We start from the raw sequence: 27,214 nt of genomic DNA, 5'->3' as shown, positions 1-27,214 counted from the left end.
AAAGATACATTTCTCAATCATTGAAGCTGCCCTCTGCATCTTCATTTGATCTGATAGTTTATATATCTGGATGTTAACCACATAGCTTTGTGCAAGTTGGCCCAATTGAGAGGGGTTGACATAAATGGATTTACTAACTCTAATAGTAGATACATTGTGTATGGTAATGCCATGGCTATGTTACTGGACAAGTAACCCAGAGACCTCGACTAATAATCCAGAGAACAAATCCTACCATGGCAGTTTGAAAATTTGATTTCTGTTCATCAAAAGTGGCTATGAAGCGGTTTGTCGTACAAACCCAAGTGGTTCACTAATGACCTTCAGGGAAGTAAGCTTGCCATCATTACCTGGTCTCGCCTATATGTGACTGCAGTCCTGCATCAACATAGTTGACTCTTAACTGCCCTCTAAAGTGACCTCGTAAGCTATTCCGTCATTCTTCTTCGGCAGTCCTTCGTATCGAGGATGACTTGTTTCCAAGCCAAAAAGAGATGAGGTTACAGGTGTTTCAATGAAGGACCTAATATTCCAGATCCCGAACTACATCCTGAAGGGTGGAAGATGCCTGTGTGTGGATTTTTTTTAACATGTGGTGGCCGTTGCACACCAGCCACCACACGGGCTTGACAGAGCTAGGTCTTGGTCCAGTGGCCAGGATTAGCCAAGACAACTGGAGACCAGCTCTGCTGCACGGACCTAGTGCGCACACATATCGCAGTGTGGGCTGGCCCGTGTTGCTCCTGGGCCCTCTCCTTTTCTGGGCCTCGAACTCGTGCCTTTCCTGGGCCCTGGTCATGTCGCTCTGCAATATCTCGCCACTCCTATACCTGCCTACGCTCCAATCACTGTCCAATCCAGTCGCCTCTTCACTGCCATCGCCCCCCCCCTGCACCAGCTTGCGCTGCTCCCTGGAGTGGTATGTTCCTTTTAAGGCCCAAACCTGCCGCAGATGTTCCTCGCGTTTAATATCCCGTTGTATTAAATCGCTATCAGAAGGCCACTACTTTCTCGGGACATCTATCGATGGGCAATAAATGCCGGCCTTGCCAGTGACGCTCACATCCCACAAACTAGTTTTTTAAAAAGTAGCCTGTTTATTCCGACAATCTGATTGTTCACCACATTTAAGTAACTTGAAGGAAAATTCTGCTTGATAAGTGGTCTTATGTGTGACTATTTGTCCAGCTGCCCTGTCAATATATTACTTAAGGATTTCAAAATCTTACTATTCAACCTAGCTTCTTGATTACAGCCACCGTTCCCTTAGTCATTCACATTGCTGCTTGTGTGCAAATTGGTTGCCACATTTCCTACATTACAACAGTGACTACACTTCAAAAATACTTTATTGGCTGTAAAGCACTTTAGGACATCCCGAGGTTGTGAAAGGCTTTCTTTCATTTCTTACAAACGCGCTGACCCTTGTTGACGTACAGGTACTGGTGGACCTCTGGTACCTTGCTCAAGTGTGTAATCGTCCTGTGTGTGCTCAAACATTGAGCATTGACAGGTTATTTGAGTACATGGGCATCCTCACCTACACGCTCATAGGAAGCTGTATGCCAATTTCACTTTCTCCGACACCGATTCAACCTAATGAAGCTGCACAGAATTAAACTTGCACTGTTGGGGTGTAGAGCATTTCCTGCACATGTTATGATTTAGCAACTTTACCAGTCGTTCCACTGGAGCCAATGCTTTATGCTGAACCAGTTATTTCGAGTCTCTGAAGAGTTGGCACATCAATTAGCTGCTATATACAGGGTAGCAGTTTTTATGTGTACCTGGAAGTCCAACAAGCAAAACAGAGTACAACAAAAACATGAATTTTTAGCCTGTCTGACAACCCTAGCTCCAAGTCAAAGAGGGAGCCATGCTTTAGAAATAATTTCCCATCACTTTATACAAAATGCAGGTAACTTAGAATGTCTGTCCCATTTCCCTGTCACCTCTCTAGAATTTTGACTTTTTTTTTCCACAGAAGGGATTTGGAAAATAGTTACTTTTAAATGTTGGAGATTTTAAAGCAAAATGACTTTGCATTTTAAGAAAAAGGACACTGAGAATTACATAGAATTACATAGAAATTGCAACATAGAAACAGATCATTTCTGTGTTTGTAGTTATACTCCATATGAGCAAATTGTTAATCCCATAAACCTGCCCTGTTCCTATATCCCTTTATTCCCTTTTCCTTCAAACACCTATCTAACCTGTTCTTAAAAGTTGACATGGTCTCCGTGTCAAACACAAATGTAGTCCATTCCATAGCTTTACAGAAAAAAAGGTTTCTCCAGTTCTCTTTCCTAAATTTCTTGCATATTTTGTATCTGTCTCCACATTCTACACCATTCAATCACTGGAAGCTGTCTGTTTCCATCTACTCTGTTCCATTCCTTCATAATTTTAAGTAAGTCATACCAAGCAGCATCTCGGTGAATCTGCGCTGTGCCCTCTCTATTGTCTCAACTTCCTTCCTATTAGGTAGAGCCCAAAATTGTACACTATTCAAGTGTGGTCTTACAAATGTTGTGTATAACTGAAAATGCCAGAAATACTCAGCCGGTCAGGCTGCATCTGTGGAGCAAGAAACAGAGTTAATGGTTCAGGTCGATAACCTTTTATCAGAAAGGTTATGAAAGGCCATTGACCTGAAATGTTAACTCTCTTTCTCTCTCCGCAGATGCTGCCTGATCTGCGTATTTCCAGCATTTTCTGTTTTTTATTTTGATTGCCAGCATCCACAATATCACCATTACTTCACGTGTATATGTGCTTAAACATCTACCACCAGTGTTTCTCCTTTCACCATAGTTTGGAAATTTGGCATTTGAGTTTATCAGACAGACTACACCTTAGTGCAATTTCTAGATTTTTGACTAGCAGTTGCAAGCGGTACTTTGACTTCATCATCGGAGTGATGACTGAGAATGTTGACTCGTTCAGTGAGACCCGCCCTTGCTCTCCATCCAGAACGTGATTGGATGCTGCTTCCCCGTTGCCATGATGAGTTCTCATTATTGGTTGGGCTAGCTTTCTTCTGCTGGTCTGGAACGGTTATTCTGATTGGTTGAGCTGACCAGGATGACCTCGCCACACAGTGTTGCTGGTGTTTCCATGGTGCTGAAGTCCTGTTTTCACCCATGTTACACACCATTTTAACAGATAACCAATAAGCGATAACCAGGGAAGTAAAGCGCGCACAATGATCAAGCACACTCGCACACTCTGCTTTTCGTCTTACTATTTTACCAACAGATGCACAAAGGTTAAAGTTCACGTGCATACGCCATGCGAACATGAGAAAGCAAGATGTGTCTTTCACGACCTCAGAACGTCGTAAAACTAAAAAAGTACTTTTGAATTGTAGCCACTATTATAATGTAGGAGTATTGAGATCACACGGCCAACGACGGTGTCTTATTACTAAATTTATATTTACTAACTAAAAATGCAATTAGCTACATCTGGATTTCCATTTAGCTACATGTGGCTAATGGGTAATGTAGTGGACAACACTGGAGTGAGGTCCAATACCCTGTGTCAATAGTTGTTAAGACTTGCGTCTACTGTTGTCTCATGATTAGTATTGTTAAAAAGAAATTTGCATTTGTATGGCACCTTACCATATTTTCAAAACGTTGCAAAGAGATTTACACAATTGATTACTTTTTGGAGCACAGTGACTGGCTGGTGTAGCCAATTGATGTGTTGTTATCTCAACATCATGTTGGTGGCTGGGGAGGTAAGACAAATGGAAATAAGTGAATCCCCACAGCAGAGAGAGAAATTCTCCTATCTCCCAATAACTGCTCGTGGAGCCGCAGATGTTGGTCACTCTTGGGGGTTTTACATGGGAAAAGATAAAACGGAGGGGAAAAACCTCATCAAACAATTTTTCTAAGAAAGTTTTCCCTTATCATTAAGTTGTAGCATCCTGCTGTTCATTAATTTTGGCATTAGGCAGAGGCAGAGTGTTTTTCAATCTTTAGCTTTGTGGGTCACTGAACCTAGAAGCTTATTGAAACTCTACATATTAAATATGAACTAACTAAATTAATGAAAAGGACTACATTTGTAACCGGCAATTTCTGACATTTTTTCTTTCGTTGGAGATTAGCTCAACTAAACTGTTTCTCTTGCTTTTCTTTGCTAGTATGCACTGCCACTGCAACTGATAAATAAACAAACCATGACTCAATGGATGGAGATATTTAGGACAATTATTGACCGAGATGTTCCTCCTGTAAGTGTTCTTTAAAAAGTTTACTTTGTTGCATTGTACATGTTGACCTATAATTGGACAGATTGATCCAAAGTGCATGTGAATATGTGCATTTGTCTGTCTCGACCATTCTTACTCTGCCTCCCTCCGTCTGTCTCTCTGTCTGCCTTCCTCCCTCTCTGTCTGCCTTCCTCCCTCTCTGTCTGCCTCCCTCCCTCTCTGTCTGCCTCCCCTCCCTCCCTCCCTCTCTGTCTGCCTCCCTCCCTCCCTCCCTCTCTGTCTGCCTCCCTCCCTCTCTGTCTGCCTCCCCTCCCTCCCTCCCTCCCTCTCTGTCTCCCTCCCTCCCTCCCTCTCTGTCTGCCTCCCTCCCTCCCTCCCTCTCTGTCTGCCTCCGTCCCTCCCTCCCTCTCGGTCTGCCTCCCTCCCTATCTCCCTCTCGGTCTGTCTGCCTCCCTCCCTCTCTGTCTGCCTCCCTCCCTCCCTCCCTCCCTCCCTCTCTCTCTGCCTCCCTCCCTCTCTCTCTGCCTCCCTCCCTCTCTGCCTCCCTCCCTCTCTGTCTGCCTCCCTCCCTCTCTGTCTGCCTCCCTCCCTCCCTCTCTGTCTGCCTCCCTCCCTCCCTCCCTCTCTGTCTGCCTCCCTCCCTCCCTCCCTCTCTGTCTGCCTCTCTGTCTGCCTGCCTCCCTCCCTCCCTCCCTCCCTCCCTCCCTCCCTCCCTCCCTCCCTCCCTCTCTGTCTGCCTGCCTCCCTCCCTCCCTCTCTGTCTGCCTCCCTCTCTGTCTGCCGACCACTCTCCCTCCCGACCTCCCCTCTCGGTCTGCCGACCTCCCGACCTCCCCTCTCTGTCTGCCGACCTCCCCTCTCTGTCACGCTGTCTCCCTCCCTCCCTCTCTCGCTCTTCACACACCCCACCTCTCCTCTCTTCACACCCCCCCTCTCCTCTCTTCACACCACCCCTCTCCTCTCTTCACACCCCCCCTCTCCTCTCTTCACACCCCCCCTCTCCTCTCTTCACACCCCCCCACTCCTCTCTTCACACCCCCCCTCTCCTCTCTTCACACCCCCCCTCTCCTCTCTTCACACCCCCCCTCTCCTCTCTTCACACCCCCCCTCTCCTCTCTTCACACCCCCCCTCTCCTCTCTTCACACCCCCCCTCTCCTCTCTTCACACCCCCCCTCTCCTCTCTTCACACCCCCCCTCTCCTCTCTTCACACCCCCCCTCTCCTCTCTTCACACCCCCCCTCTCCTCTCTTCACACCCCCCCTCTCCTCTCTTCACACCCCCCCTCTCCTCTCTTCACACCCCCCCTCTCCTCTCTTCACACCCCCCCTCTCCTCTCTTCACACCCCCCCTCTCCTCTCTTCACACCCCCCCTCTCCTCTCTTCACACCCCCCCTCTCCTCTCTTCACACCCCCCCTCTCCTCTCTTCACACCCCCCCTCTCCTCTCTTCACACCCCCCCTCTCCTCTCTTCACACCCCCCCTCTCCTCTCTTCACACCCCCCCTCTCCTCTCTTCACACCCCCCCTCTCCTCTCTTCACACCCCCCCTCTCCTCTCTTCACACCCCCCCTCTCCTCTCTTCACACCCCCCCTCTCCTCTCTTCACACCCCCCCTCTCCTCTCTTCACACCCCCCCTCTCCTCTCTTCACACCCCCCCTCTCCTCTCTTCACACCCCCCCTCTCCTCTCTTCACACCCCCCCTCTCCTCTCTTCACACCCCCCCTCTCCTCTCTTCACACCCCCCCTCTCCTCTCTTCACACCCCCCCTCTCCTCTCTTCACACCCCCCCTCTCCTCTCTTCACACCCCCCCTCTCCTCTCTTCACACCCCCCCTCTCCTCTCTTCACACCCCCCCTCTCCTCTCTTCACACCCCCCCTCTCCTCTCTTCACACCCCCCCTCTCCTCTCTTCACACCCCCCCTCTCCTCTCTTCACACCCCCCCTCTCCTCTCTTCACACCCCCCCTCTCCTCTCTTCACACCCCACCCCTCCTCTCTTCCTTCACCCCCCCCTCTCCTCTCTTCACACCCCCCCTCTCCTCTCTTCACACCCCCCCTCTCCTCTCTTCACACCCCCCCTCTCCTCTCTTCACACCCCCCCTCTCCTCTCTTCACACCCCCCCTCTCCTCTCTTCACACCCCCCCTCTCCTCTCTTCACACCCCCCCTCTCCTCTCTTCACACCCCCCCTCTCCTCTCTTCACACCCCCCCTCTCCTCTCTTCACACCCCCCCTCTCCTCTCTTCACACCCCCCCTCTCCTCTCTTCACACCCCCCCTCTCCTCTCTTCACACCCCCCCTCTCCTCTCTTCACACCCCCCCTCTCCTCTCCTCTCTTCACACCCCCCCTCTCCTCTCCTCTCTTCACACCCCCCCTCTCCTCTCCTCTCTTCACACCCCCCCTCTCCTCTCCTCTCTTCACACCCCCCCTCTCCTCTCCTCTCTTCACACCCCCCCTCTCCTCTCCTCTCTTCACACCCCCCCCTCTCCTCTCCTCTCTTCACACCCCCCCCTCTCCTCTCCTCTCTTCACACCCCCCCCTCTCCTCTCCTCTCTTCACACCCCCCCCTCTCCTCTCCTCTCTTCACACCCCCCCCTCTCCTCTCCTCTCTTCACACCCCCCCCTCTCCTCTCCTCTCTTCACACCCCCCCCTCTCCTCTCCTCTCTTCACACCCCCCCCTCTCCTCTCCTCTCTTCACACCCCCCCCTCTCCTCTCCTCTCTTCACACCCCCCCCTCTCCTCTCCTCTCTTCACACCCCCCCCTCTCCTCTCCTCTCTTCACACCCCCCCCTCTCCTCTCCTCTCTTCACACCCCCCCCTCTCCTCTCCTCTCTTCACACCCCCCCCTCTCCTCTCCTCTCTTCACACCCCTCTCGCTCCCCCTCCTCTCCTCTCCACCCACCCCTCTCGCTCCCCCTCCTCTCCTCTCCACCCACCCCTCTCGCTCCCCCTCCTCTCCTCTCCACCCACCCCTCTCGCTCCCCCTCCTCTCCTCTCCACCCACCCCTCTCGCTCCCCCTCCTCTCCTCTCCACCCACCCCTCTCGCTCCCCCTCCTCTCCTCTCCACCCACCCCTCTCGCTCCCCCTCCTCTCCTCTCCACCCACCCCTCTCGCTCCCCCTCCTCTCCTCTCCACCCACCCCTCTCGCTCCCCCTCCTCTCCTCTCCACCCACCCCTCTCGCTCCCCCTCCTCTCCTCTCCACCCACCCCTCTCGCTCCCCCTCCTCTCCTCTCCACCCACCCCTCTCGCTCCCCCTCCTCTCCTCTCCACCCACCCCTCTCGCTCCCCCTCCTCTCCTCTCCACCCACCCCTCTCGCTCCCCCTCCTCTCCTCTCCACCCACCCCTCTCGCTCCCCCTCCTCTCCTCTCCACCCACCCCTCTCGCTCCCCCTCCTCTCCTCTCCACCCACCCCTCTCGCTCCCCCTCCTCTCCTCTCCACCCACCCCTCTCGCTCCCCCTCCTCTCCTCTCCACCCACCCCTCTCGCTCCCCCTCCTCTCCTCTCCACCCACCCCTCTCGCTCCCCCTCCTCTCCTCTCCACCCACCCCTCTCGCTCCCCCTCCTCTCCTCTCCACCCACCCCTCTCGCTCCCCCTCCTCTCCTCTCCACCCACCCCTCTCGCTCCCCCTCCTCTCCTCTCCACCCACCCCTCTCGCTCCCCCTCCTCTCCTCTCCACCCACCCCTCTCGCTCCCCCTCCTCTCCTCTCCACCCACCCCTCTCGCTCCCCCTCCTCTCCTCTCCACCCACCCCTCTCGCTCCCCCTCCTCTCCTCTCCACCCACCCCTCTCGCTCCCCCTCCTCTCCTCTCCACCCACCCCTCTCGCTCCCCCTCCTCTCCTCTCCACCCACCCCTCTCGCTCCCCCTCCTCTCCTCTCCACCCACCCCTCTCGCTCCCCCTCCTCTCCTCTCCATGTGTCTCTCCCTTATTTTCTTTCTGATTGTGTGTGTGCCTTTCTCTTTGCCATCTCCATCTCTCTGTGTGTGTATGTGACCTAAATATATCTCTGTCCTGACACAAAACAGATCAACAGTTATTTTTTTGTCTGGGTAATTTTCCATGAATAATACAAGAGATCAGTGTGATTGCAAAAATCCCAGACATTTTAGTCATAAAGGAACTTCCTGTACCAGTGAGATTAGCTGGGATTGCTTTGAACTTCAGACTCTTCAGTGATGCATCACAGTTCTTGTCATTGTCGACTGTCGAAAAAGATACTTGTTTATTCCAGATTAATTTTCACCTTGTTGATCTAAATCATAGGATAGCGAACCTTTTAAAACTAAACAGCCAGAAAAGAAAATGATATAATGACAATGAAACTCGAGCTTAAAATAGTAAACTCATTGATATTCTCACTAGCTACAAGTGTAGCATGCCAAAAATTTTAAAAATTTTAAAAATTTAGCTCCGTAATGTGACTGTCACATTTTATATTCAAAGATTTCTTTGTAATCTGGATTGTGCTCATTTTTTTACCCTTTTTCCCTGACTCTTTTCTCCTTTTTCCCCATCTGTCTTGTGTTCCTCCTTTCTCATGTGTTCTCTCTCTCGTATTCCTTCTATCCATCTCACTTATGTTCCTCTTTTCTTTTGCTGTCTGTCTGCCTCCCCTCGGCTCCTTTTTTCTGTCTTGCTCTCCTATTTCGTCTCTTCCTGTCTCACATTTCCTTCTTGTCTCTCTCATGTTCTTTGTCTCCCCCCTTTCTGCACACATTCCTTCTCTCCCTCCTCTCTGTCTCTCCTCGCTATCTTGTATTCCTGTCTTCCTGTATCTTTCCTCTGTTCCTCCTCAGCCTGTCTCTTTCTCTCGAGTTCCTTTTTCTCTATCATTCGTGCTCTTTCTCAACAACAACTCATAGATATATAGCACCTTTAACTTACAAAATTCCCCAACATTTTACAGAGCATTAATTTGAAGAATAGGCACTGAGCCGTGGGGAGGACTGCTCGGACAGGTGATTGTAGACTAATGTTCAAGTTCTAGTCTCTCCTCATCCCTAGCATATTTTATTTTGCATCGATGCTGCATACTGTCTGTAGATTTAATGTGCTTTCTATAATGGGTGCCCAAAACTGCACACATTGTTCAACCTGTCACTATTGGCTTGCTCAAATGTATCATTACCTTTTATTCTGTGCCCCTCTGTATAATACTGCCTAAAACTATTTCTTCTTCTCTCATTCTGCTTTTCTTTATTTCCTCTACTCCAAATTAGGCATGCTATTATGGAAAGAATAACAAAACTAAGGGAAATAATAGAAGTGTTCAAAAGTTTGAAAGAATAAAAACTTGGAGATTATTTACACTGGTCAGGGAATCTATAACCAAAGGCATAGATTTGTGATTAGCACTGGATGCATAAAGGAAAGTTAGAAGAAATTGTTTCACATAAATGGTTATTAAAAAGTTGTTTTACACAAAGAGCTATTAGAATATGCAATATATTATGCGTGGACATCAAGGCCAAGCCGATCAAGGCAATTAAGAGCAAATTTAGGAGGAAATTAGACAAATATGACGACGAAAAAAATATTACATGGTATGGAGAGAGTAGGGACATGAGATTCAAGTAGATGGTTCTAAAATGGAGTTGGCATAGGTACAATGGGCTTGAGTGACTTCACAACTGAAGTTCCTGAATGCCTCAATACTTTATGATGGTGTTGTGACTTGAAAAGTGCACTTTGATGAGCCTCTCAATTTCTGTTTTAAATTTTAAATTGGAAAACTATTGAATCTTCGTTAAACTTTTTTTTTATAGTTAAACAATTCCAGTGGTCCAAATTCCTGCACAAGTAACAGAACGGATGGTTCAGTGAAACTGAATCCAGTCGAAGCAATATGTTAATTGCTTTATATTGATGTAAAAATAAAAAGCTTCAATCCAATTCAGTTCCAGGATTTGGATGAGATAAACAATGTGTGATGTGCAGCAGTTTGAATCAAGTTGACAATACACTATGACTCAAGCTTACTCTTAAACCTATTTCATGAAACTGTCTTTCATTAATACTTAATCAGTTGATTCCTGATGCAGTGAATTTCTATGGCAAACAGGATTTCAATGTAAAAGAGTTTAATTTGTATTGTACAACCTCATAATAGTAAGTGTGTGAAATTTTCATGCAGCTGCCCGATGGGGTATCTTCCTCACTCTCCCCAAACTGGAATTTGCGTAAAGTATAATGGTGAGCATGAGAAATGTTCATACTCTGTCTGTCTATTTTAACACCAAATAGTACAGTTATAGACTGTTTCCAAATCTGGATTGTGCCTGCAGAATGTGTTTTGAGCTCTTCAACATAGTAATACTCTAGGAACATAGGAGCAAGAGTAGACTATTCAACCCCTCGAGCCTATTCTGCCATTCAATTAGATCATGGCTGATTTGTACTCAACTCCATTTACCTGCCTTAGTTCCATCTACTGGGATGAAGTATTGGTGGTGACAGGTCTGTCAATGTGTTGTGACTAGTGCAAGCAAATTGAGGTGATAAATTATGAGCATTGTACAACATTAAAGCATGTTAGTTTTCTTTTCCTGCAGCACAATGGTATCACTACAGCAAATAACCCTTGGGACAATACTGCATTGCATTGTAATCCTATAAATGTAATGATGGTGTAACACTTAAAGACACAATTAAAACAAAATTGAGAAATATCATCATTTTTGAAACAGAATATTAATTTACAAGATTATGAAAATTGAGTGCTGTGAAACTACAGTGCTGCTTTTGTGTTTTGGTTTAATGACTTGCTGTTAATGGTGCAATATGCTGTGTGCTATGCAGTAGGAGAGGATGAATACATAACCTTTTAAATCCGTTCCTTAAACCTTGTAGGAAACCTTGCAGGTGGATGAAGATGACCGGCCTGAACTGGTTTGGTGGAAGTGTAAGAAGTGGGCTTTGCACTTGGTTACAAGACTCTTTGAAAGGTACTGTGTAGATCGTGAACTATTACGGATGAGCAAGGTTGTTCAGCCTATTGGAAAGTCACAACATCCAGCTGATAAATGATTGTAAGATTTTTGCCTCCATGGTCCTACGCAATAGTCTGTTCCAGGATTTGATTATTTTTTATGTTAAGGACTTCCAGCTATCAGACCTAAATTTGCCGTTTGTTATTTTGAACCTGTATCCCTTGCCCTACTTATTGTAGTTTAATTTGAGGAGCTGAAACCAGAACATCTAATTTTGTTTCATGCAAACTTACGATAAAGGAAAAGAAAGGACCAGCTGATTCATCTAGCCCATCTCATTCCAGCAGTTGTAACTTAAACGCACCTTAGGAAAAGACCTCTGTGAAATTCCTCTCCAAACCCTCCTCCAATGCAATCCAGCGAACTCCCAAGAGGGAAGGATTGTAGGAATTTAAATTCAGTTAATTAAATAAATTTGGAATTGAAAAGCTAGTATCAGTAATGGTGACCATGAAACAAATTGTCGGAAATTCCAACTGGTTCACTAATGCCCTTTAGGGAAGGAAACCTGCCGCCCTTGCTCTGTTTGGCCTTGCGTTACTCCAGATCTACAGCAACGTGGTTGACTCTTAACTGCTCTCTGAAATGGCCGAGGAAGCCACTCGATTGTACCAAACCGCTACACCAAAGTCAGCACTGTGGGAGGACCTTCACCACAAGGACTGCAGCGGTTCAAGGAGGTGGCTCACCACCACCTTCTCCAGGATAATTAGGCAATAAATGCCAGCCTTGCCAGCAATGCCCACTTTCCAAGAATGAATAAGTACAAAAAAGGTGGGCAAAATACCTTTTGGCTAATTTAGGAAAAGAATTCTGAAATTCTTCTCCAACCCCTCTCCCTCGGCAATCCAGCAAACTTCAAAAGGTCACAGTGGCTAATGACACTAGTCTTCATTGACCCACTTCGTATCTATTTTTTAAAGTTTGTTTCTGGCATGTGGACGTGGCTGGCAAGGCCAGCATTTATTGCCCATCCATAATTGCCCTCGAGAAGGTGGTGGTGAGCCGAAGAAGCCTTGGCGAGTTGCTGCAGTGCATCTTGTAGATGGCACACACTGCAGCCATTGTGTGCAGGATGGAAGTGAATGTTTAACGTGGTGGATGGGGTGCCAATCAAGCATGATGTCGAGCAGCTTCTTGTTGGAGCTGCACTAACCCAGGCAAGTGGAGAGTATTCCATCACACTCCTGACTTGTGCCTTGTAGATGGTGGAACAACTTTGGGGAGTCGGGAGGTGAGACACTCACCGCAAAATACTCAGCCTCTGACCTGCTCTTGTAGCCAAAATATTTATGTGCTGGTCCAGTTAAGTTTCTGGTCAGTGGTAACCCCCTGGATATTGATGGTGGGGGATTTGACCATCGTAATGCCAAGGGGTGGTGGTCAGACTCTCGATTCTTGGAGATGGTCATTGCCTGGCACTTGTGTGGCATGAATGTTACTTGCCAATTATCAAGCCAAACCTGAATGTCATCCAGGTCTTGCTGCATTCAGGCATGGACTGCTTCATTATCTGAGGAGTTGGAATGGAACTGAACACTGTGCAATCATCAGCGAACATCCCCACTTCTGGTCTTATGATGCAGGTAAGGTCATTGATGAAGTAGCTGAAGATGGTTGGGCCTAGGACGCTGCCCTGAAGAACTCCTGCAGCGATGTCCTGGGGCTGAGATCTCATTGGGCCTACAGAATTGGTGTAAGCTGTGGGTAGCAAACACGCCTCTAAGTCATAAGGTTGTGGGTTCAAGTCCCACTCCAGGAAATTGAGCACATAAAAATACAGGCTGACACTCCAGTGCAATGCTGAGGGAGTTCTGCACTGTTGGAGGTGCCGTCTTTCGGATGATACATTAAACCGAGGTCCTGTCTGCTCTCTCAAGTGGACGTAAAAGATCCCATGGCACTCAAGAAGAGCTGGGGAGTTATCCCCGGTGTCCTGGCCAATATTTATCTCTCAATCAATATAACCAAATAGATTATCATTATCACATTGTTGTTTGAGAGAGCTTGCTGTGTGCAAATTGGCTTTCTTTCCTACGCCCACCCACCCTTCCTTCCTTCCTACGCCCACCCACCCTTCCTTCCTTCCTACACCCACCCACCCTTCCTTCCTTCCCTCACTCACTTATTGCCCTCCAAAAACTACAACCATCTTCCTTTGTGCTTGGTGTCACTCCCGTCAGTGGAGACTTTTCCCCCTGATTCCCATTGACTTCATTTTTACTAGGACTCTTTGATGCCACACTCAGTCAAATGCTGTCTTGATGTCAAAGGGCAGTCACTCTCACCTCACCTCTAGAGTTCAGGTCTTTTGTCCATGTTTGGACCAAGGCTGTAATGAGGTTGGAGCCGAGTGGTTCTGGTGGAACCCAAACTGCTCATTGCTGAGTAAGTGCTGCTTGATAGCGCTGTCGATTACACCTGACATCAGTTGCTGATGATTAAGAGTAGACTGATGGGGCAGCAATTGGACGGATTAGATTAGTCCTGCTTTTTGTGGACAGGACGTACCTGGCCAGTTGTCGGCATTGTCGGGTAGATGCCAGTGTTGTAGCTGTACTGGAGCAGCTTGGCTAGATACACTGCTAGTTCTGGAGCACGTCAGGTCCATAGTCTTTGCTGTATCCAGTGCGCTCAGCCTTTTTTTGATATCATGTGAAGTGAATCGAACTGGCTGAAGACTGGCTTCTGGTGGTGGGGAACTCGGGTGGAGGCCGATGTGGATCATCCATTCGGCACTTCTGGCTGAAGATGATTGCAAGCGCTTCAGCCTTGTCTTTTGCACTTGCGTGGTGGGCTCCGTCATCATTGAGGATACGGATATTCTTGGAGCCTCCTCCTCCTGTTAGTTGTATACCACTGTGCCGCCACCTCTAGTGGTTCTGTCCTGCCAGTGGGACAGGACATACCCAGGGATGGTGATGGAGGAGTGTGGGCATTGGCTGGAAGGTATGACTGTGTCCAGTTGTTGCTTGACTAGTCTTTGGGACGGTTCTCCCAATTTTGGCACAAGTCCCCAAGAGGACTTTGCAGGGTTGACTGGGCTGGGTGTGCCGTTGTCATGTTCAAGGCCGGTGCTGAGGTCGATGCCGGGTGGTCCGTCCGGTTTTCATACTGGTTGTGTACAGCTGAGTAACCTACTTCATGGTTGTATAAGGTATTGATGAGGCCACATCTGGAATACTGTGTGCAGTTTTGGTTTCCATATTTACGAAAGGATATACTTGCTTTGGAGGCAGTTTAGAAAAGGTTCACTAGGTTGATTCCGGGGGTAAGGGGGTTGATTTATGAGAAAGGTTGAGTAGGTTGGGCCTCTATTCATTGGAATTCAGAAGAATGAGAGGTAATCTTATCGAAACATATAAGATTGAGGGGGCTTGACAAGGTGGATGCAGAGAGGATGTTTCCACTGATAGGGGAGACTAGAACTAGAGGGCATGATCTTAGAATAAGGGGCCGTCCATTTAAAACGGAGATGAGGAGAAATTTCTTCTGAGGGTTGTAAATCTGTGGAATTTGCTGCCTCAGAGAGCTGTGGAAACTGGGACACTGAATAAATTTAAGACACAAATAGATAGTTTCATGAACGATAAGGGGTTATGGGGAGAGGGCGGGGAAGTGGAGCTGAGTCCATGATCAGATCAGCCATGATCTCATTAAATGGCGGAGCAGGCTCGAGGAGCCGTATGGCCTACTCCTGCTCCTATTTCTTTTGTTCTTATGCAGCAGTCCCCGCCTCTGTTTTACGAATTGTGTGCAACCCGTCCACGAGCAGTTAAACAAATTGGGGGGCGGAGAGTGGCTTCCAGCCTCATTACAATATTTAAATTAAGGTAACACCACCTGGGAGTGGGTTGGTCACCCGCCCCTGTCTCACCTCCAGCAAAACTGGAAGTGGGCGGGTTGGAGGCGGGATCAAGTCAGGAATCGCAATTTAACTGCCCCCACATCCCCCAAACACCAGTTTCTTTTTAGGGGAAAATTTTGGCCAACGAGCGCTGCACCACATTCATAAAAAATCTCTTTGGGTGGAGTGATATTGTGCATTAAAGTGCTAGTGAGCTCTGTCAGAGAGTGGCGATAAAATAGGTTAGGGTTATTCTCATTTGATAAGTTCCCAATCTGAAAAATGCTGATGTGGAAAGCTGCTGAGTGGAGGCCAAGTGATTCCTACTGGAGATAGTAAGAGAGAGAAAAAGAGGGCCAATTAGTCATGGGTTTGCCTCGTGCATCTTAAAGTATTTGACTATAGAGCAACATGAGTAAAAAGCCTGAGAGCAAGTCTTTCCCCTGTGGATCAGGAAAGGTGGAGGAATATTTCACATTAGAAAAGGGGAAATTACGAAATTCATAACCCAGTGAGACATGCTGCACCCACCCTTCCCCCAAATAAATTGCTGTCTGGGAACAGGTAACCGAGAGCAGAAATTGTTGACCAATATTGGTTCTGATCTAGAATCAATAAAGGGATTATGTGAAGCACTTAATAAAATAGAGTGATTGTCTCGAGGCAGGTATGCACTCTGTTAGTTGTATGATAAGAGGTTTAGGTTCTGGTCAATGACTATGCAGCAGTATCTCAGAGTTAATTCCTCAGCAGCTTATTGTTAAACCTGCTTTGGAATCAAAATCCCTGATTAACTTTCCGCCTTTTATCTCCTGTATGAATTCAGCCCACTAATTGAATACAAAAAACGATTTTTGTTTTCAGATTTTTGCATTTCGAGTACAATCTATTTAAATTCAATTGTATTTTGTTATAACTTGACCATTGGACTAAATTACATTTTTTCATATCCCTTTCTCTGCAGGTATGGAAGCCCTGGAAATGTAACAAAAGAGTACACTGAGTTTTCAGAATTCTTTTTTAAAACATATGCTGTGGGTATTCAGCAGGTAAGAGTACAATGATTGTCTTCAAGACGACTTTTGAGATGTTCATTATCAACCATGTAAAATTGGTGCTGTGGCCACATCTGAGTAATCGAGCTATTTCTACATTAAACAACAAAATAATTTTTGCCTTTTTATATAGCATCTTGTCATGTCTCAAAGTGCTTCACACACCAAATTACTTTTGGAATGCAAACATAGCAGCCATCTACATCAGCAACCTCCCACAAATAACAAGATAAATGATTCGTTAATCTGTTTGTAGTGGTGTTGGTTGTGAGGGGAATTATTGGCCAGGACACACACAACTCTGCATTTAATAGTGCCGTGGGATCTTGTTTTATTCCCACTGGAACAAGCGGATGGAGTCACAGTTTAATGTGTTATTTGAGGAACACACTTCCAACAGTGCAGCACTCCCTCAGTACTGCACTGGAGTGTCAGCTTACATTATGTGTTCAACTCCGGGTGTGGGACTTGAAGTTGCAACGGTGCTAGCAATTGAGCCAAGTATTTCACTGGGTCCTTCCTTTACCCACAAGGCCATTAAGGAGCCTGTATTTTATTTAAAACATTCCTGCTAGCTGAATAATTAATTGCTGAGTGTAATGAGGATGAGCTAGGAAGAAAGACAAGATTAAGCTTCACCGTTTAGAGAGTAGTTTAGCGAAGAATTCATTGAAACATATAGTAAATCTTAAACGGTGTACAGATGAAATAAACTATGCTAAGAGAGAGTGGGATCAGAGAACAAAAAATTGGAAATCAATGCAAGATTTATTAGGATTATATATATATATCAGGAAAACCTTATGTACTTACAGAATAATCTACTAATTGGGCAATCAGAGTGCACTTCACTTGTGGTTGAAGCATGAAGCGAGTAAACATGCGAAGGAATGCAATCGAATGCAGTCAATCACCCACATGAAAAATGATCTTTGCAATCAAAAAGAAATGGATTTAGGCTGCAGTGATTGCCTCTAATGTTGGATTGTTTGTGGGGGGAGGGAAACTGGTTCACAAGTTCATTTAATTTGCAATGGGTCCTCTTGCCAGGAGCCCTGAGCTGCAGCCATTGGAGTACAGGTAAAATATAGATGAAAAGGCATGCTATCAATGAATGTTCATCTGTAAATAGTGCATTTTTTTCAGTTTATTTTCCCGTATCCCACTTTTCTGCCCTCAGAAGCCACCACTATACATCTTTCCAGCTGGGAAGAGGAGTTAAACTTATGTGCAAATTTCCCTATTTCAGTTTTATAATTGGTTGTTGGAAGTGTGATCCGAGTGGAGTTTTTGTTGGATCCCATTTTATTTCCTTCCCATTCCCCTAAAACATGTTTAAATGTTTTACTTGTGGATGTCATTGCATTGGGCAGCTCCTCCAAGAATCGACTCCTTTCTTCCCTACTTCTCATGCCCCATCCCAAAAAAGTGAGGTCAAATGGCTTAGAGCAAGACTCAGACCAGAAGGCCAACTTGTATTTAAACTACAAGTTTGTCTCGATGTTGGCCTACTTCTACATTATTTATTTGCTTTAAAAGCTATTGATATCAATGCAAAGTCAGACTTCATTCATCTTCAGTGTTGGTTAATCATGGATAAGGTTTGCCATTTCTTGACTAGGCAAGTAACTGGACTGCTCCTTCTGTGTTGGGAAGAGCAAGAAAATCAGCTGGATTCTCCTTTAGTCACCAAATATGGAATAGTACGAAGAGCCCCAAAAAGCCTACCTCCAAACTTTATATTACTCATGTTGGGCATAAAATTCTTGGAGGGTTTGACAGGGTAGATGCACAGAGGTTCTTTCCTCGAGCTGGAAAATCTAGAACTAGGGATCATAGTCTCAGGATAAGGGGTTGGCCATTTAGGATTGAGATGAGGAGCAATTTCTTCACTCATAGGGTGATCAATCTTTGAAATTCTCTACCCCAGAGGGCTGTGGATGTGCAGTCATTGGGTATATTCAACACTGAGATCGCTAGATTTTTGGGCACTAAGGGAATCTAGGGATGGGGCAGGAAAGTGGAGTGCTGTAGACGATCAATCATATTGAATGGTGGAACAGGCTCGAGGAGCCGTCCTACTCCTCAGATTTCTTATGCTCTTGTAGCATAGCAAGATGTCAACATTGAGTGTGGCAAGTTGTCTTTACCCTCAATATTCATTGCCTAACTGTTCTCTCGACTAGTAAATGCTTGATGGTCAATCTGCTGCCACGACCCTACCATAGGATTGCCAAGTCTGGTTGGACATATTGTTAGCGGTGTCATCACATAACATCATGCATACAACTACCCCGCCCCCACACTTGTAAAAGCACAATTATTTAATGCCCCTATGATTTTTCTTCTGGGTTTCTTGCAGCCGTGTCCCGGAGATTTGTTAATTCCTAGAGCCGCCAGGGTAATCCTGGTAGGTTTCAATTCCCTACCAACACATCTTTCGACCTGGCTGCTGGGAGGAGGCAGGTGGAGGAATGAAACCCCTGACTTTTCCCACTGGGTCCCTGTGGGGAAAGTGGCAAACCTCTTTCTGTGGCCACAACTGGGTTGGTGAACATGGTTTCTGGTGCCTTTTTAGCATGCTTGGTTTCCCAGGGCTCTGCTGTGATAAAGGAACCAAGGTTGCTAGGCTTGAGGTGCTTTCATATTGTGTAGCCAACGGCACATGTGGTGTTCTCTGTGTCAGTGACACTGGGAAATGTAAAAAGCACCAACTTGTTCCAGCAACGTTGTAGGCATACCTTTCTGTTGGCCTTTTGAACTGCTGCTAAATTCTCCAGCTCTCTGTTGGTTTGGTGTCTGATGGCACAGGGTGAGAATATAAAAAAGGGGAGAGTGGCGATGGGAGGTGCCGTTCTCTGAAATCAGAGCTGCACAGTAAAAGTTTGTTTATTTTCTATCCTGTCTCCATTGTTAATGTGAATCGCAAATCTACAAACAAAAAAAAGTTTACATTCTAACTGACCTTTTCTATCGCTAACCACTCCCAAGAGCCGTTGAGTTGATTTTAGAAAGGTTGCCCATTGTATCTGAACTCATGACTTGGTATTTCCACATGAGAAATGTATGGGTATTTCATTGGTATTTTCCTGTGATGCACTGCAGTATTATTTACTGAGCTGACTATAGGAAGAGCTGCCATGCAATGCAATAGGAGTAATGTATGGTCTGGGCCCCCAGTCTTTCTTCACATTTAGTGATGTTTTATCCCTTCATATTCATCAACTAAATGGAAGAAGTTGTCTTAAGGAAGGACTGTAGAGGGATTGATTATTTTGCATTTAATACAGATCTTTAAGAATGATCTTTTAAGAAAGTAGAAAATTCAATATAACTATTTTGATGACCCACTACATTGCACTGTGCATAAATCTACATAATGTGTTGAGATCATGAAGTTGCATTTTTTTTTCTGTTAAAGATCTCCAGTCCATCATCATTTGCTCCTCTCAATCACCAACTATCCTCACTCAGCCTCTGCACTGAGCAATTCCTCAGTCTTGATGATAACCTGCACCTGAACCTACCCTTACTTCCCATCCTCATCAGCACTTTTCCCCCATCCAAACACATGACCACTCTGACTTGGAAGCAGAGATGGGTTATGTACTGACTAAGTCTCGGTCACTGAAGATACGATTTTGTACCACTGCCTCATTTAATTTTCTATTGAAGATCCTCCTGCTTGTCACCTAACTCCTCCACCCTCCTGCTACACCTGGAAAAATATACATGTACCCAACCTTAGGTGTCCAGACAGACAGCTGTCAATTAAGTCAAATCAAAGACATCATGATGCATCAAATAACATACACAGTTGCCTTTTACAATTGGTCCAGGCCTTGTATTTCTGATTTATTTCCTAATGAGGCATAACTTGTTTAGTCCTACGACAGGGTCTTTGCTTCCTGGCTGATCTGCAAGTCAAAGACCCGACAGATTCCCCAGGCTGTATGCCTTGCTGACTCTGCCTCTCTGAACACTATCTAGCTAGAGCAGTCGTTGGGACAATTTACATATTGGGCAATGTGACTGTTTGAATTTTCTGAGCCCCTAGCTAGTGCAGGAATTACACAATTCTTTCCATCTTCTCTTGAGTAGGCAAGATTCACAAGGCTATGGTGTTGAAGTCAAGATGTGGAGTTGGCTCTGTCTTTGTGCTGTATCAGGTGATTAGCATGAACCAATCACCTGCTTTTGGGATAAAATGACCTTGTGACATGAGCTCTTGTGTGCAGGGTCAGCATGCTGAACATCTGCTGTTCCTGTTTGGTGCACGTTGCTATATACTGAGCAACCATGTACCAAGTGACGCTCTGGGTAATGTGCCCACCTCTCTACATGCCTCCATTGTGTCTGGAATTAAACAATGAATGCCTTGTCTATGGACAATCTGGCCCCTGATTTTGTTCAGGTTGCTAATCTGTGCTCATGTACAATATCACAAAATGGACATAAGAGCAAAAAAGATTGGCAAGTATGATACCAGAACTGACAACTATTGAGAGACTGCAGGTCTCCGATGCTAAACCTGTAATAATATCAGCATTAACTGCCACCAATTTGTATACGATGGACTTTGTTTTCCAGCACTCGCCATCTCCCCACCAATTCAGCTGGCTACAGATTCCACATTATTCAAATAGTTTCCTAACAAGCATCAAATAGTACTGATGCTGAATCTCCCACTACGTTTCCCCCTGTCCAAGTTGGAAAGTGTAGCCTGACAATACTGTGAACGCTGACACTCAAGGCACTGACTGTCCTGTACAGAAAGGTGTAACTGTATCACATGAACTTTCCGTTGGACAACAGTTTACCTTGATCGAGCTTAGCTGCATTCATAGTTACTACAGCGACCTGGACCTTGGTGGTGTCCTATCCAGTCGCACTCTTCACTGCCGTCACTCTCCTGCTTCAGCACGTGTTGCTCCCTCAAGTGGTATGCTGCCACGCTGCTTCTTCCACTCCTTGGCCTGGGACTGCACAGACTGCTGATTGGAGCATGGACAGGTACAGCAGGAACAGCGAGAAATTGTAGAGCGATGTGATCGGGGGCCCAGAAGAGGCGAGGACCCAGGGGCAGCACGGGTCAGCCCACACTGCGATATGTGTGCGCATTAGGTCCGTGCAGCAGAACTGGTCTCCAGTTGTCTTGGTTGATCTCTGTCAAACTCTTGTGGTGGCTGATTGCAATGGCCACTATACTCCACCCTTTGTCTATGATTGGTCCCCCTGGAGGATAAGCCACACCCTGTAGTATCACAGGAATATATAACTGGAACCGCCCCTCCCAAGGTCTCACTGACTTTGCAAATGTAACTCGATCCACTTTGACTTCTTGAAGTGACAGAGGACAGAGCTCCCCAGAAGATAGCAAGGTCCAGCCGAAGTGCCTTACCCGAGTCCAAGTGTATGCCTTCCCCAGCCAAAGTGCCTTACTCCAGCGCAAGTGCATCTCCCCTCCCCCCTCCACCACCACCATACATGGAGCAGGCATTGTGTACGGATTGTTAACAGCTTTATTGGGTATGAAGTCAATAGTGACAGTGTTGTGACTTCTGGATATCATCCACTCCACGATGTCCCTTGTAGGGGGTTGGAAGATCGTGGTCCGTCTTCCCTCTTTCCCTCTTTCCCTCTTCTTCCCCCCCCCCCCCCCCCCCCCGGCTCCGCCTCGCTCTCTTTCCTCCCCTCCCCGCCTCGCGCTCTCTCTTCACAACCCCGCTCTCCCCACCCCGCCTCTCTCGCTCTCCCCACCCCGCCTCTCTCTCTCTCTCTCTCTCTCTCTCTCTCTCTCTCTCTCTCTCTCTCTCTCTCTCTCTCTCTTTCCCCCCTCCCCCCGTCTCTTGCTCGCGCTCCTCCCAGCGCTTGCGTCTCGCTCTCTCTCTGTCTCTCTCTCTCTCTCTTCTCCCCCCCCCCCCCCCCCCCCTCTCCCCCGGGGGTAAGAGAGTCGGTGGTTTGGGGCCTGAATGGGCGAAGAGAAATGGAGCTCAGGTCCTACTTCTCGGCACTATGCGGAGGGAACTGTTTACTCCAAAAAAAAAAATGCAGTATGTGCATGGCGGGGGGTGGGGGGGGGGGGGGGCTTGATAGATGCATGTCTGTCAAAAAAAAGTGCCATACAAAGTGTTTTTAAAAAAAAAATGTTAAATCCACATACAGATATCTTCCACCCTTCCAAGATTTAATTCGGGACCTTCATTCAACATCTGTGAACTTTTTGACGTGGAAGCAAGTCATCCTCGATTTGAGGGACTGCCTATGATGATGAATTACTACAAACCCAACAGTCTCACGCCTTACAGCAACATTTTGTCGCCTGGATTGTGTCCCGAGCTCTTTCAAACTAGCATTTCTATACTTTATGTCCCACTTTGCACCTTTTTTTTTTTTGCTTGGCTACACCAAGCTGTCGACTGATTGGGAACCTCAACGAATCAGACCTACTTATTGTGGGGGACCAACCTTGTCGCCCACAGGCTGGCTTCCCAGCAATTGAGATTTTGCAAAACATGAGCTTGTTCAAGCATTTGACTCTGGGTCCTTTGCCTCGAGTCATTCAATCAAAGCATTAAATTGACTGTAATCACTTCCAGGACCTGGTGTGTGCACATTAATCGATTTATGCACAGAGTCTGTACATCATCCATCTCTCAACTGTGGTCCTGAGTTATCCGTACTATTTTAAATTTACATTTAAACACTTCTGGCATATCATGAGCAGCAAGAATTGCTGCTTTTATATCTTTATAATCCACATTATCAGCATTGCCACTGAGTGGCTGCATCAGCCTTTATACCAGTAGTTTTTTTTAACCTTACTTCTGTTAACCATTCTGTCGTCCTTTAAAAATGTTTACTCTGCTCCTTCACAATTTGGAATAACATTAGATTTGAGACAATTATTCTAATCAGCTTTGGGCTGCACTCACTAGCTTGCCTTGCTTCTACCCTTCCTATCCTCAAAAGCCTCCTGAAAAGTTATTTCTTCGAACCATTATTCCATGCTTCTGGTCTGTACGACTTTGTGCTACATCAGACATAGGATTTGGTAGCGCCACTTGCGAGCGAGGAAAAACAATTCAAATAATTTTTTGACACTGCAAAAATGCAGGCGATGGTTATTTTTTCAAATTGAGACTTAAAAACAGATTTTAAATGTTGCAATAGGTGTTTTAGTAAGACCAAAACTCAGCAAACACCCAAATCTCAGAATTTCTGGTGAAAGTAAAAATAGACGTTTGTGTTTTAGTGATGTCCCATACCCAGTTGACTGATGTGCAGTACATTGATAAAGTCCTTCATTGCTTATGTTCCCCTACCCCAGGTGTTGCTGAAGTTGGTGGATCAGCACCGACAGAAACAATACGTTGCACCTCGGGTGCTGCAGCAAGTCCTTAATTACCTGAATCAAGGCGTCAGCCACTCTCTCACCTGGAAACAAATGAAGCCGCACATTCAGGTAAGCACCATTTGAATTTTACACGCCTGTGCTTTCTCTTTCTTTTACAACTGTGTGCTGTTAACTGGCTGGCAAAGGACGAGAGTCAATTACTGAAAAACTTGCCAATTAGAAAGTTTCTGTAAATGTTAGATATCCTTTTTTTTTCTTCACTGGCCTCGGAGCACTTGGGCTGGTTGTAGTTTCACAGCTTCTATCTCAAGAACAAGTTTATATAGTGTCTTTAACGTTGTACAACGTACCAAGGCGCTTCACGGGAGTGTTATCAGATATAATTTTACATCGAACCACACAAGATATTTGGACAGGTGACCAAATACTTGGTCAAAGGGTTAAGTTTTAAGGAGCATCTTAAAGGAGGAGAGAAGTGGAGAAGTTTATAGAGGGAATTCCGAGTCTGCTGAAGGCTCTGCTGACCATCAGGAAAACCTCAGCGAGTGACTAATTCAGCTAAGATTGGGTATTGAACTTGGCACATTTGTTGTTAAATGGCCGAGTTCTACACATTTTTAACAGTGACTATAGGCAAGGCACTAATACTATTTGATTTTTAAATAGTCTCCTTGGTAACCATAGTTACCGTGGTAACCTTTGCATGACATAAAATGACATGAAGGTAACACTTTTCAAGATCATGTGGATAAGGTGCTTAAATTTAATTTGCGAAACCCCATTTATATTGACTCACTGGGTCTTCCATGAGTTGTTCTGATCAGTTTTGTGCAGGTACTCCCTGGTATATTGAACAGACGAGCCTCACTGCTCACCGTGCTGTAAACTGCTCAGCATGTCTCTGGTGTTGAGCTGCTGAGAATGTCGGTGTTCTTAATATTGGTCCTCTTTTTGTGTTGTTTGCTTTTAGTCCAAAGCTGGCATTCTGAGCAGCTCAGCTGTTTAAAGTGTGCATGAGTGCTAATTCTGGGTTGAAAATGAATGAAGTGCTAAGTGGCTCATCATTAAGAGTGCGGAGGTTCTGAGCAATCGGTTCAACAGAAACTGGTTCCAGCTGACCAGTGCAAGTGCTTTTTTAAAATCCAGAGAGTTAGTGAAAAGGGGCTTTGGCAAGCAGCTGGTCAATCTCCTGTTCAAATCACCAGTCAGCATTTTTCAGCACAGTAGATATGGGTGACGAGAGATTGTAGAGGGATGTGATCGGAGCCCAGGAGAGGCGCGAGTTCAGGGCCCAGGGGCAGCACGGGCCAGCCCACACTGCAATATGTGTGCGCACTAGGTCCGTGCAGCAAACCTGGTCTCCAGTCGTCTTGGTTTAATCCTTGCTACTGGACCAAGACCTAGCTCTGTCAAGCCCATGTGGTGGCTGGTGTGCAACGGTCACCCCACGTTAAAAAAAATCCATGCACAGGCATCTTCCACCCTTCAAGATGTAGTTCAGGACCTGGAATTTTAGGTCCTTCATTGAAACACTTGAGCTTTTTGACGTGGAAGCAAGTCATCCTCGATTCGAGGGACTGCCTATGATGAGATATTGGGAATTCCCCCTACTAATTAATCGGTTATGGTAAAGTGGTGTGTTACACATTGCTCCCTACCTTTCAACTATGTAGTCTGATATCGTTAAACTATTATTAAACCGAGTTCTTTGATTATTTGAGTCCCAGAACAATTTATAATGCAGATGAACCGGCAATGATATCAGCAATAACTGGTGTTACCTGACGCGGTCTCTAAGCTCACCACCTGTAGCTCTTCCTCCTCCTCTCCCTCAAGGTGTTGAAACAGTAGGCCTCTTCTTCCTCTCCTGGGTACTCGGGTTGCAGGCAGACAGTTGCAGCAGCTCTTTCCTCCACACTCACAGCTCTCAAGTGAATAGGCCATTCCCACAACAGCTCTACAACTATTTTGTTGTATCTGTAAAACAATAAAACGTTAAATCAAGTGCCCCCTGGCTAAAAGGGGGTGGGGCACAAAAAACGACAAACTTAAACAAATTAGACTTTAGACTGTCAATTGGTTCAAATTAAAATTTGGTTGCCAGGGGTGATGATGCACTCCAGTTCCTCCGGCGCCCACTTCTCGCAGAAGGCCGCGAGTGTACCGGTGGACACCGCATTCTCCATCTCCTGGGAGACCCTGACTCAGATGCAACCGCGGAAGAGAGGCAGGCAGTCGGGCTGAATGACCCGCCCGCTGCCTGGACCAGTTGATGGCCACTTTGCAGTCCCACGAGGAGGCCTTCTGACCTGCCCGCTCCTCTCTGCACAGGGTGCCCAAAGATCAGGAGTGTGGGACTGAAGTGCAACCAGAATTTGAGGAGCAGCCCCTTCAAATATTGGAAGAGGGGCTGCAACCTCGCACATTCAACATAAATATGGAATAAGGACTCCTCTAGACCGCAGGTGGCCTAGGAGCCCGTGAATCGACTTAAAAACTTATTGCACGGGACTGCTCCGTGCAACACCCTCCAGGCCAAATCCCTAATAAATAAAGGGAGGACTCCTGTGTAGAGAGCACTTCATTGGGGACCCCCGCCTCCTCCGGATGGCAACATGGTGCGCCACGGCAGGTCTAGACGGCAGACGAGGATGGTAACGTGGAGAGTGTGCAAGAGCAGCCCATACAGAAATCCCCTCCGCGCAGAACTGAAAGGCACGGAGGGGATTTCCCGGAGGAGGCTCAAGTTGTGAGAAACGGCTCCAGAGGGAGGTTTTGGGGCTTGGCGCCGATGAGGAAGCTCACCACCGGTATACTGAATTTGTTATCTGGCTGCCATTTACAAGGCTTAGTTAAGCATTGCAGACCTTCAAATCAGTATTAATCGACAAGCTATGTGGTATGAGCTCAGTATCAAAAGCTGTCAAAAATTCCATTTATCGCTGCTGTATAAATCCTACCGTTATAATTCTTTAGTGCACATAATTGATTTCTTCATGAGAGCGAGAAAACAGGCATGCACTAGGAAAAAGAATGAAAAACCACTGGGAATATCAGTGTAACTGGATCTCATTATCGCACTGATGTCTTCAGGCCACGCTTCAGCATATAAAACTCAACAGAGGAATTACATGCAAATGGCAATAATATGGTGCTGCTTCTCATCATCATCTTAAATTCACTCATTTTATTCTTAGGACTGTGTGTATGTGTGCATTGCTGGTTTTAACGGCAGCAAAAAATGACTACACTGCCCCTGAAAATGTGGAAAGACTGCATTCATTCTATATATCTTCACATAAGGGAATTTACTTATAAGGGGGCCTATTTACAATTCCATCCAATAACTCAATAATTCAACAAAAAAAACATGACCTTTGTATAAGATGAGAGTCACCATTACAAAGCTTCTCTCAACCGAACTTCTCCCATCAGGTTGGCTGGTGTCCAGTAGGTTTTTTTTCCTCTGGTCTTTCCCATATCTAGAGGAGCATTCCTATCGATTGTTGCTACACTCCTTCAACACTAATATTTAAATGCAACACTCCCTCCTGACTTCTGTCAAGGCTGCTACTGTCGATTTGAAATCTCTACTGGCTGGCTTCTGATTTTATATTGAGTGTGTGAGCCAGGACATGAGTCAGGAGCGAAAGTTGCTATTTAGTTACCACAGCGATGGAGGTGTATAATGGAGCAACAGCTGATGGCAATGGCAGGAATGCATCTTTGGGGA

At 46.4% G+C, this 27,214-nt stretch overlaps 1 protein-coding gene across 4 annotated transcripts in view; it reads left to right on the top strand.

The window, feature by feature from the left end:
• ipo8 (importin 8) overlaps positions 1-27,214 on the top strand; it is a 116,293-nt gene that overhangs the window by 33,896 nt on the left and 55,183 nt on the right. For all 4 annotated transcript variants that reach the window (XM_070900661.1, XM_070900659.1, XM_070900660.1 and 1 more), the window contains 4 exons: positions 4,160-4,249; positions 11,083-11,177; positions 16,034-16,118; positions 23,455-23,589. In XM_070900661.1, the coding sequence (XP_070756762.1) occupies positions 4,160-4,249; positions 11,083-11,177; positions 16,034-16,118; positions 23,455-23,589 (405 nt within the window). The remainder of the gene's footprint in view (positions 1-4,159; positions 4,250-11,082; positions 11,178-16,033; positions 16,119-23,454; positions 23,590-27,214) is intronic.

The sequence above is a fragment of the Pristiophorus japonicus genome, chromosome 15, assembly GCF_044704955.1.
Source record: "Pristiophorus japonicus isolate sPriJap1 chromosome 15, sPriJap1.hap1, whole genome shotgun sequence".
Lineage (NCBI taxonomy): Eukaryota > Metazoa > Chordata > Chondrichthyes > Pristiophoridae > Pristiophorus > Pristiophorus japonicus.
This window is presented reverse-complemented; position numbering and strand designations above follow the sequence as displayed.